Source organism: Corvus moneduloides, chromosome 1, assembly GCF_009650955.1.
Source record: "Corvus moneduloides isolate bCorMon1 chromosome 1, bCorMon1.pri, whole genome shotgun sequence".
NCBI classification, from domain to species: domain Eukaryota; kingdom Metazoa; phylum Chordata; class Aves; order Passeriformes; family Corvidae; genus Corvus; species Corvus moneduloides.
Window position 1 is genome coordinate 6,515,825 of NC_045476.1, and position 12,773 is coordinate 6,528,597.

General features: G+C 40.8%; 1 protein-coding gene across 8 annotated transcripts in view; it reads right to left on the reverse strand.

Moving 5' to 3' along the window:
- The window catches only part of KMT2C (lysine methyltransferase 2C), a 193,872-nt gene that overhangs the window by 140,990 nt on the left and 40,109 nt on the right, over positions 1–12,773 (reverse strand). For all 8 annotated transcript variants that reach the window (XM_032098772.1, XM_032098805.1, XM_032098830.1 and 5 more), the window contains one exon: positions 4,904–4,992. In XM_032098772.1, coding sequence (XP_031954663.1) covers positions 4,904–4,992 — 89 coding nt within the window. The remainder of the gene's footprint in view (positions 1–4,903; positions 4,993–12,773) is intronic.

Consider the following 12,773-nt stretch of genomic DNA (forward strand, 5'->3'; position numbering starts at 1 on the left):
CAGATAGTTTTTTCCAAATTCCAGAATTTCCTTTCTCCAATTCCAAATCCCTCCTCCTCTCTTTCTGTCCTTAAGAATTCATCTATACCACAGTGAACTTAGTACTTGGCAGGAAAGGGACAGGGCTCAGGAATCGCTGCAGTTGGCAGGGAGAAGCAGCCATACTGAACTGATCAGAGCAGCACACGGCTCACCCTGCTCTGCTTCCAACTCTGCCTTGTTTCACATGTGAGATTACAGAATTTTGGGAAGGGCAGTAACTTGTTTCCCGAACTGCAATTAAAATGACTGTGCCTCAGCATTGCAAAAGAGCCCCTTTGGGAAGAATTTTTGCCTTTTTTTTTTTTAAACAAACATTTGTGTCAACATTACAAATGGAAATAATGTTTGGTACTTGCACACCCCTTGCTTTTCCTCCCCATAAAAGATTTGACAGCTACCCTACACATCTACACTAAGCACAGCTATTTATTTTAGGTGGGATTACTGAACACAACATTAATAACATGGACTTCTCTCATTTTATGAAACTTAATTAATTCACAAAAGGGCACCAGTAATGCAAGACTCCATAAATAAAACAAAACCGAAACAACCTCAAAAACCCAAACTCACACTAAATTCACTAGTTAGTGTGACCAAGCACTTGTGACACTCACTCAAACTCAGTCGAAGAATTCTTGATTATTCTCAACATATGAATCAAACACTGCAAAAGAAGCTAAGAACACAGACTCAAAATATGTCACAAATCACATGTCAAGATCTTTAGATATTTCAAGTTTTGTAATATTACTATATTGTGTTTTGGTTTGCCAACTACTGCAGAAAATTGTTGGCAAGACACTATTTGCAAGAAAACAAAACAAAAATCTTTTTAGTCGAAGTAGAAATTAATAAACTAGTACACAAATACCCTTCAATTTAATTAACACAGTTTTAAACAGAGCAACAAACTGGGATTATTCCTCCTTCTACATTTCTGTACTAACACAGGTAAATGCTTAGAGTAAGTTTGAGACAGCAGGCCTTTTCAGATAATATGATTAAACCTCTAAGCAAGTCACATGGTGCCCAACTTTTAAAATGACGTAATTGTGATTCTGTCTCTATCAAACTGCTCAACATGATCATGCTCTTTCAAGTCTATTTTGGTTCCCCTGCAAAAAGGGGATTTCAGACCTATGTATTTTCACTAGGCATCTTTTCAGCAATGAGTAGTCTGCAAATCTGTCCTGGGCTCAGCACTGAAGTGATGGTGCCTCACTTCAGCAGCAGATCCAGTGGTGTCTTGGTCCATTGGGATTTCCAGCACAGTGCTCCTACTGCCCACACCTTTAGAAATGGGTATCAGCCCCGTGTGACACTCAGGATTATTTTGATAAAAGATAATGGAGAGACTTATCTATATGCACTCTCAGAGCCTTAAAAATAATTATCTGTGTCCCTTTCTCTTCTAGAGCAGAAACTGCTCTCAGATCTCTGTTGAGGAACTTTGTTAATAATGACAAAAGCAAAAAAAAATACAGCTACCACTGAATTCCCTACACAGTAGTGTGCCAGTTGTTAAGTTTTAATTTCTTTTTGGGTTAGTTTTTTTTTCTTTTATTGAAACATATTTGAAATTTATAAAACTTTTCACTTACAATCACATTTTCTGTCCCCTTTGCTGATTTCCATAAGACTTAATCTACCATGTAGGATAGGAAGAGTAATAATAATAATAGAATTAGAACAAGTCTTCCTTTCCCCTACTCTGTTTTTCTACATAAAAATACCTGCTCCAAATTTTTCACTTCCAAGTTTATTAACTAGTAATTACCCACTTGTAGAAGCTGCAAAAGATCACCCAAATTCACTACCACCAGCAGTTTACTAGCAGGGGCAGAAAAACAATGGACAGAACAAAACAATGAAACATCCTTGTATTAAGCTTTAATCTAGACTCCCACCACATGCCATTAACACTTAAATTCAACACAAGTTGTGACTAAACACTACTGACATTCCCCAAAGCCTCGAGTCACAAGCACAAAGCCTTCTCAGCATCATTACACATCTAGCAAGTAGGAAGCAAGCAACCAGCACACAGAAAGCACATCCTCAGGAGCATTTCAGCCTCCTCCTTGGTGGCTTTCACCACAGCAGCCACCCTCCTGCATGGCCCATGAAAAATGCTGCTGCAAAAATGGCTCTTTTCAGGTCCTCTACTTGTTTCCTCTATACATCTACACTAAGCACAGATCCTTGTCTTCATCTTTAAGGACTTCATCATTTTACCCCCTCCACTAAGCAGCTTTGAGAGGAACTGGACAACTCCCTTAACTCAGCTGGCACTTCCAAGACATTTCTGCCCTGACCACCAGCTTCTGCTGTTCATGTCTCTGTGCTTCCTTCCACTTGTCTCATTACACATACAGGGTCACCTAATTAAATTTATAAACCCTTATGTCTCAATGCATTTTCAAGGCTTATTTCTGTCAAACCAACAAACATCTGCCAAGTGGCCACAGCACCATCCTTCCTGGTGGGTTTCATCATTCTACACTCAGTCCCTGGTTAAAAACAGGCAAATGGCTACAGACACGTGCCTGGCAAGGAGATGACAGTTCTTCACTATGGCCTTTATCTCGTGTGTTGGCTCATCTGTTTGTCTCTTTAGGTTCCTAAACTGCCAGAACAGAAATCACAAATTGTTTCAACAGTACTCCGTCCAAAACAATGAGCTCCCTCTGGTAACTGAAGCATTTGGGTACCACCACAACAAATATTTACCAAAGCAAGAACAGAGATTTATCCTGTTTCCTAAGCAGCAACAGGAAGCATTAACATTTGGTTATCCTGGTTATCCCTTTGGTATATAATCTGCTGTAGTTAGCTGAAGATACAGGTCAATAAGTAGTGTATTTTGGCAGGTATTCCAAAAACAGCAGCTGCCACTTCAGAGCTTTTATTTTTATTAGATATAGCCTTGCAAAAGTAGGAAAAGAACCTCTACATATCTACACTACAAAGGCATTAGACTACTTAAAAACAATTCTTCCAATAGCTTTAAATTAATATAGGTTTAAATAAAGGTTTTTTTCCTTTCAAATCCTCCCAAATGCATGTTATGGTTTAGCACAGTTTGGTTTTTTAGTAAAGGCGGCTCCATCAGCTACAGAAGTGATTCTCTTGCAAAGAGGTGCTTACAGCTTCCTCTGTGACCTAACAGAACCTATCAACTGGCTAGTTTGAATATTGGCAACTTTTTAAGCCACTTAAGAAGCTTGACACGCCTCTGTGAACCACATTTAAGAACAAACAGAGGGAAAGCTCCCTTGCCTTCCTGCTTTCAGACATGGGGGGGGGCCCTGCAGGTGGCCCAGCGGGGCCGGGCTGGGCCTTGCTCTGCCTGTCTGGGTCGGCCGTGGCGTGGCCCTGCTCCATCTATGGCCCCCCAGCCCTGCTCCATCTATGGCCCCCCAGCCCTGCTCCATCTGTGGCCCCCCAGCCCTGCTCCATCTACGGCCCCCCAGCCCTGCTCCATCTACGGCCCCCCAGCCCTGCTCTGGCCCTGCTCCCCAGCCCTGCTCCATCTACGGCCCCCCAGCGCTGCTCTGGCCCTGCTCCCCACCCCCTCTCCAGTGAGGCCAAAGATTCAGCTGAAGCTGCCCCACTGCCTGGCAAAGTTCATGTGACCAACAGCGATAAGCGAAATTCCAGCTGCGGGGCCAGGTGAGATCAACCCTTTTAGTGCTGTAAGTTTCCTCCAGAACAGATGAAGCCTGCAGACATCAATCCTCTCCCGAGTCAGAGGAAAGGAAAAGGTGATGGCAAGTGAAGAGAACACCAGAGAGAGACCAAAGTCAGTAAAGAAGGAAGAGCTGAAACCCTGAGGGAGAAGAAAGAGGAGAGCTTAGAAGCTGAAAATCTGTTGTAAAGCCATGGTGGTGATGGACTATGATATATCAGAGTACCCGTTGTAATTTCATGAAAACATGGGGGGGGGGTGGAGCATTCAAATTGCAATTGTGAGCAAAAGTATCTGTGCTGAAACAAGCAAATGACTGTGGCTGTAATTATGAGCAAAAGTACTTGTGCTGAAGTAAGCAAATGACAGTAGCTGTAATTTGATGAGGACCCTTGCTCCCGAGGAAGGAGATGACCTCTGTTCCTAGAGATGAAAGTGATGAGGACCCTTACTCCCAGGGGAGGAGGAGGACCTCTATTCCTAGAGATGAAGATGCTCCCAGACACGGGTGAAAAGAATCTTTGTTTCTGAACGGCTCAACCTTAAAATGGTACCCCAGTAGCTCAAGACTGGACCCTCGAAAGCAGTTGTGGGGAAAGCTGTAAGTTGGGGGAAGGGACTTTCATGTGCGAGCGAAGAACCAACCTGGGCAGCTGGCTTGCTGTGATATTGAAGCCATGAGAGAACTTCTTGTGGAGATGTCTCCATAGCATGAGCAAGAGAGACTCCTCTCCCTAAGTGAACTGAAAAAGGTTATTATAGAAGTGGTAAACTGACTGAAAAATCTCAAGAGTTGTCTTTTTACACTGTCAGTGGGAGAAGGGAGAAAGGTGGGGAGGAGGAGAAGTGTTCTGAAGGTTTAGTCTGACTTTTTTTTTTCCCTTTCTTTTAGGTCTGTTAATAAACTTTATATTCTTTTCAGTTTTGTGCCTGCTTTGCTTTCTCCTAATTCTTATCTCATAGAAGCAAAATAAGTAAGTAATGGAATATTTTGAACCAAACCACTACACTCTAATTGGTGTTTCTGCCTGGTTTACGAACCCACTACAATGCATGTCTCAGACTACAAAATTAAAGAACTACTTCTTGTCTACCAAAGTCCTGCATAACTAAATGCATTTCTGAGAGAGAAGCAATACCCAGAGAGCATCAGCACTATATTCTCAGTACCTGTTTCCACAGTGTTTTCTGTTTCTGCTGCCTCCAAACCATCCATACTGTCTTCATCCTCCACTGCAGTTTTTCCTCTACTCCGAGGCCTGCAAACATAAGGAAAAAACTCTGTTTAGACTGAAAGCATTTGTAAAATTAGGATTTAAATCACTTCATTTTGAGGGATTAATGTCAGCACTTAATTATGTTACATTCAAGCTAACCCATGATTTCAGTCTTCTACGAGCTGGAAGCTTCCTCTCCTTTTTTCCCATTCTAGGTTCTGTCTCCAGCAAGGTACACTTGAACCAGTGGTTGGCCCCTTAAGTTTTTCTGATTCTTCTTACAAGAAAAATACAGTAATGAACTTTTACTGATCAAACAACAGACTAACTCAGCCAGATTTTGATACAAGCATCCTGTCTGCTCTATGTAACACGTAACTATAGAGAGGTAAGAGAGAACACTATCAAAAGCTGGGCAGTAGCTACTATAAAATAGAGACTGATCCATGCAGAGCACCCTTGGAAGAAATTTCCATGGAATAATAATGATGCTGAAGCAATGAAATTGAAACACACATTATTTTCAGTGAAACAATATTTTGACACATCAAGTAAAATGTTATGAGAGATGACTAGATGTCATCACATTAAAAAAGTCATCACGTGAGGACAGCCTGTCAAAACTAAAATACCTGGCAGATTTGTTTCAATTTCAACCAAGGTCTGATGGAAAGCAGACAGGTTTATGCCACAAATTCCAGCCTTTTTTCCCTGCCTGGCTCTTCAGCAACTATCACGGTGGGCTGTTGAGAAGCCCAGGCATCCAGATTCCCAGCTGTTCAGCAGCCCATTTGAAAGGGAGCCAAGAGCTTGGCAATTCGCCTCCCAAATTTTCAGGCTACTTGGCAACCTGCCTGGCGTGCTGACGGAAAGCCTGGGAGACCCTGGGAGCTTCTCATTCCAAGTACACAAATTTTGAGCGGTTTGGGGCATCTCAGCAGTTCCAATGTCTCAGAGCTCCCAGGCAACCATTCACCCAACCAACATGCCTTGAATCAGGATGCCATGCAGGCCAGCACACGGGCACCCCGCCTGCCCCCCCAGACAAAACCCCTCCAGTTCCTCTTTCACAGAGGATTCTGAAAGGTTTGGGTTTAGTTCTGCGTTGGGGAGAAAAGGTTTTGCGTTTTTTTGAAGTGATTAAATCATTTCAAAACCAGCATTTCCTTTTTTTGTACAGTCTGTTGTAGCACTTAGGTCTATCCAAACTACTTCTGCAAGACTGGATCTGCTAAATCAGCTACAAAAGAAACGCTATCATGCCATGCCTTTGGTTCTCTTGGATCAAAGAACCGGGCAGAACTGGAACCGTCTCTGAAATCTATACTGGTTGCTCTCCTGCAAAAAGGGAATTGACTGCCTTGGACTAAGTACTTAGCAAGACAACCCCTTCAAATTGAGCTGGGGCCATTTTTGTCTCTGCAAAGGAGGAAAAGAAGTATTAAAAGGAGGCTCAAACCAAAGTCTGAAAACCTCCCACTCAGCTTACAAAGGAGCTGGGGGGAAGAGGAATGCAGGAAGAGATTAAGGACAGGAGGACTTTTCTTGGTATCCCTGTAAAATTTGTTCAGGATAATGCTGAAAAACGTGAGTGCAGTAGGAACCCTAGGGATTACAAGGTTATCTTTCCCCTTGCCTGCTTATCCATAAGCAGCGACAGCACACCCAAAACACATAAAATAAGTAATAGCCTTCTTACAAGAGACAGAAGCATCCCCTTCACTTACTTGTGACTTTACAAGCTCCCAGTGTAGTCTCTTAAAATCCACGTTTCACAAAAATTACAACCAGAATAAACTGCATAGTGACCAGAAGAAACGGTCTTGCACTGCTCCCTTCAGCCACCACATCAGCCCATCCAGGAGTGCACCGACCAGTGAGCCAGCCAGAATGGGGACACGTGTTTTGGAAGTGGGAAGGACACAAACGTTTCCAGCAGCAGCATCTCAGATGGTCACAGAGATGGATTCCCATCCGTAACAAAGAGTAGGGAGTAGAGCAAATGGAGTATCACAGCCACTGGACAGAACAGGCTCTTCCAGCAAGATTAAGATACAGCAAGGAAGGTTAACACTCTTCTAACACTTAGAGGAACAAAGCGGCAGGTAAAGAAACGAAAGCATTTAAGTATTAAATTTCTTGCAGTTCTTCACAACATCCCAGCACATCATCCAGCACCCAGTGAAAGGATAGGAATGCAGGTGAGTGAAATCACTTCCCTTGGTGCACGAATGCTCAAAAGCTTTACAGAACACAATCAGCTAAGAACAGGGATTATTTCTAAATCCTATCCCAATTATTCTTCTACCAACTATCTGTGTGCAATGCAATTTACAAGACCATACTAAACAAGGATTACTGTGCAATCATCACAAACATAAATGATAATTCTGCTTCTTCACACGTACCCCTTTTCAGTATTACCAAACACAGCTTTGGAGGCAAAACTTGCTGGATAGTGGAAGATGATGACTGTTTATGTTTATTTAATAATTTAAAGACAAGTTTAGATCTTCTGTTAAACTACAGTTCATGTATTAAACATCAAAGTACCTCACAAAACCTTTTTAAACATTTTGTTTAAAAAAGAGGAGTATTCGCTCCTTGAACTCTCTATCCTATTTTAGCGACCTATTTAACACCAAGGAAAAGCAGAGGTTTCAATTAATTAAACATAACTGCTTCTTTCAGCAGAAATAACCACTCCTGATATTTTCTTGCCATTCCCCTTCCCCAAACAAGACAAAAAACCCTTCTTAATGTTGTGCAGGTTTTAAATAAAATTGAAAAAACAGTGGAAAACATGGTAGATTATACCACTAACTTATTCTTGCTGGTTACATTCATTTCCCAATCAGCAGAAGAGATTTTACAGCCTACAAATTTATGTTTGGCTTAGAGAAAAAAAAAATTCAAGTCAAAAACCAGTGAAATATACACTGTACTGACAACTATAATTTAATGTTTCCACAGCAAATGCCATCTGAGAAGGCCATATAGCATACCTAATCGCTGCAACCAGCATTTGTAGTAAGAATGGATTGTTTCATGTTATTTGCATTAAGTTTACACATTTTATTTAATAGTTTTATACATAAAGCTTTTGGCTGGTTTGCATAACACTACATTTTTCCACTGACAAACTCTATATTTATTTCCACTCGCCCTTAAAAACAGTGGGGAAGGCAGCCTGTGCTCTGTTCTTCGCCTTGGACTCGATTTCTTCTCAAGTTCATCCTTCTGAAGAAGGATGTGAGAAGGCAATAGGGGAAAGACGGTGTCTGGGGCCAGTTTTTGCTGCCTGAAAGCAATTATGGAAAAACAGCCCATGACTATTCCCCTTCACCCACATGAAGCCAGGCAGTCCTGAACCATAATTGCTGTATTGAACATTAAACCTTCAGTTCTGCTCTAGATCTTGAAGCCCAACCCCAAACTTTCTTACTAGGAGGAGTAACTACATCACCCTTCCGCATAACACCACAGAACCCCCAGCAACTCAGGACGGCAGAAGTATTGTACACAGATGAGCCACATCTCCTAACAGCTCACAACAGACCCAGAACAAAACGTACAGGCAGAGCCTGACCAATACAGACTCCACCAGAAAACAATAAATGTTAGTCAGTGGGCAGGCAGGCAGCTTGGTACGCAGGCTGAAGTGCTGCCAACGTCCCTGCCACGGCTTCCTTGCCCGCCTTTTTCCTACAACAGAGTTCAATTTAGAAGGAAAAAAACAAGAGCACATCTATTTCTACTCAAAAGAACAGATCCACTGAGAGAAATATAATTTCTTGAAGTGTTTAAAGCACATTTCAGCATTTTATGGAATAAAGTCAACAACAAAGACAAAACTATACTTTTTTATTAATATAGGACTCCAGTTGAATATAATTACTGTCTACAATAATTTTACTCCTAGTTCCATAAAATAGAGTCATTTATCAAAATCCTTTGTGACCTACTCCTAAATTTTTTTATCAATTAGGTTTTTTAGCTAATGCCTTTCATTAATCTCCATCTTTAAATATACCATAGTAAACAAAAATCTCGTAATTCTTCTCTGGGTAAGCAACTAATTAAATTTAGCCCTGAGGGGGAAAAAAGCCCAGAAAAACCTTTCACAGGGCTCAGCAGAGCATTAGGTACTCCCTCTGCACAGGGGAAAGCCCTGCTGAGGCTGTCTCAAAGCCCTGGGGACTTGGATAACACTGGGAGATCACCAGGTACCTGAGTAGCTTCTGCTGAATGCATGGAGAGTAGAACGGATGTTTAATGCTGGGAGAAAATGGAAAAGTAATGAGATACTGTTTCTTTTCTTCTCTTTTCTGCATGATTGGGGTTCTTTTGGTGTTTTGTTTTGTTGCTTTTTAAAGGTCATAGCAATAGCACCATAACTGGACGAGTACAATGTAGGTCAAAAGTACATCTTGGATCTTACTCATTCTTTCCACAAAGTGATCAGGAATAAGGCCATATGCCAACATTTCCTGGAACCACATGAAATAACTGACAAAGCTACTATCCTCAGATGCCTGTCACTGCCAGGTCTAGTTTATGATTACCCAGAAGTTATTGCCAGACACCAGTTTCTGCAAGTCCTCCCTAAGTTGCTACCAACAAAAATCAGGTGACAGCTTGTTCAAGACCACCTATCAAAACTACCATACTCACCCAGAGCATTTTGTTCCAGGCTTACGAAAACAGGTACACATGAGCCACTCAAGAGTTTGCCCCTTTTTCCAAAATGCTGAAACCTCTACATCATCCAGAAAAGAAACCACCTTCCTTCCTATGCTTCACCAACCATGGAGCAAACTGATGGTACTAAATATATAAAACAGGGCCAATAACCTTAAAAAGCAGTGTAACATCTGGGATACAGTAACATCCAAAACCAGCACAGATGTCTTGTTAAATGAACATCTGTCCACAGCCTTATGCTGGAAGATGGTACAGGAATGATTTATAAAAAGGTTCAATTAGTGCTGCCATCAGCACGGCTAGTCACAAATTAATGTTCACAGGCACTTTCACAAGTGAAAGCTGTTACCCTCTTTTCAAGAATCTTTTTAACAGGTGTGCAAAAGCCACATGCTCCCACTACACTACTACTGAACCGTAGAGTCCTAAACACAGCTGTAAAAGTTTAACTGTGCTTAAGTAGAGGCTAAAATACCCAAGGTTCAGCTGCTAGCCCCAAGCAAAGAGAACCACAGCAAGCAAGAACCAATTCATGGAAATACCTATGAGGATAAGGGGCTTTTTCCCCTCTCTGAACACTACTTTATTCTTTTATCACTTCTAAGAGTTGAGAAAATTCTACATCCAAGTCTGGATAAAATGAAGAACACAGCTCTGGAAGCAAGGAAGATGCCAGCTAACTAGAATTAATTGCAATAGCCCTAAACATTAACAAGCCTAAAATAGGAAACTCACTATCATACTGATTCCAGCTTCAAATTGATTCTGATTTAAAAGATTCTTCACAGGATTTTTCAACTGAGCAACCAGGAACAGGTGAAAACATTTGCCCTTACTCTCCACAGTGTTTTCTTTTGTACATGGTAAAAAAAAGAATGCCACATGTAGTTTCTTCCTATTTACCTCTTGTATTAAATATGTGTAGACTAAAGGATGAGGGATCTGATGTATGGGAAAGATGTGCAACAGAAACATGGCAAGTGAAAGGTGACAAAGAATTGACCGTTTACCAATAGAGAGAAGTGAAAACTTTCTTGTTTAACATCTACTAACCCAGACTTTAACTAAAATCTCATAGAATGTGCACAACCTTCAGTTTCATTATTAAAACATCTCAAAAATACACTTGATCTTGCCTATTAGTCTCCTGGTACAATCAAAAACAAGTGTCTTACTTTTTACTACTTCTAATTTATAAAGCATAGTAATTTTTTCATAAAATACTACATCAAAGAGAAGGGACCCAGCTTACATATAAAACCAAAACATTTCAACTTCCCATCTTACACCTTCCCTAACCAGTAACGATCTAAAAGACATTATTCAGTCACTCAATGTTATTCCTTCACACAGGCTGAAACATCTTCAGAGCTGAAACTTTTCCACATCTATATTTTATACAGTTACCACTGAGAGCAATAAACACCTGAAAAAAAAAATATTATAGCCTTTGAGATCAGGGATGTCTGAGAAAAAAAGCAGAAAAAGAACCTACCTCCACTGGATGATTCTCAACTAAACTTTTCCAGTACTCCCCTGTGACAGGGAGATTTGTCAGATTTCCTACACTGGCCAAATAAAGGCAAAGAGAACTATTTTAAAGATTATTTGTACCAAATGTCAGAGATGCATCTTTGTTTTCATTCTAGAGAACAGTCACTGTTGACAGAAAGTAAGCAAGTGCAAAGGAAACCACTGGTAAATGCAGAGCTCTTGAGGCTGTCCTGAGAGGTTGGGAGTGAAGTATCAAAATGAATCTGCATTGCAGAGTTCTAGCAATTTAAAAGCCAAATGAATTAGTACTTTTAAGTAAATGTGGAGTTTGGTTTATCTGTATTTTTGACTTCAGTTGTCCTTGCAGAGTTACCTGTACTATGGAGGTTCTCAGGCCCATACTGGTGGCAAAATTACTTTCCAAGGGAGACTGAGAAAAGGCAAATAGGATGTGCTGCCTGCAGGCACTCATCAGGACCTTCTACCCAAGTCAAAGAGCCATAATTACTGCAACTGGAGTGTCATCTCACTGTTGAAAAAATCTTAATCTCAACTTAATTTTGCAAAAGGCTGCCAGATCCAGGACCCTGAAGCTGCACTCTGTTGAGTGATGAGGCTGGTCTGGACAAAGCCACCATACTCAGTATTTTCTCTGTTCATCCCTGATGTTATTTACAGTTGTTCAGTTTGAGTCTGGAACTGCTCTTTTAAGAGATAAAGCAGATGAAGGCTATCATAGCCGCAACAGAGCTTTCATAACAATAACAAGACCATGAAGTCTTCTTCCCAACTTATTACCCATTTGGGAACATCCTCAGTGGGTTGGCAAGAGAGACAGAAGGTCACACCAGCCAAAGATCAAACTAGGAAGGATTAAGTATCACTGATTAACAGTTCATTAACAGTTGCAGGTATATAAAATAATACATTTTTCACATAAGCCCATAAAATACCCATGAAATTATAGCTCTGCTACAGCCAGTTATGGCCTGAGACATTGACAATAAGCCTACTACCCTGCAACGGACTTCTGCACACCTTTTTGTGATACCATTACATGAGAAAATCTGAGTTGGATGGCCAAAGTATGAAGCCAGGCTGCCTGAACTACATGTATGGACTTCAGATTTGGAGACAGTTCCAATAATAGAGTGAGAAATCATATAAAAGGCTTTCAGATCTTTCAGCTTTCTTTTTTACTTTTCAAACTGACTGCTTAGACATCTATAAATTCTGTAAGTGAAAATTGCTTTCAGTCAACTATCTGTCACATTAACCCAGCAATGCACAGCATCAGAAACTGCTACAGGTTCTTCTTTCTCAAGAACCACATTCCCACTGATATGTAGCCTCATTTATAGTTTTAGTTCTGTGACATAAAACATTTTACGTGCAGACCTGAACGATTATACACATTTCAGAAAAAACTGCAAAAAAACTTCAGATGCAATTACAACACATTATATATCTGCAGTTTTGCACAAACTACATCCTTTCTAGATTTGTTAGCAATGCATTTGGTCATGTTCGCTAACAAAACGATCCAAAACAACATACTAGAATTGCAGCACCTGCAAGATTTTTTAAAACCTCTTCTAGAATCAAATTAGACAAATTTTTGGGAG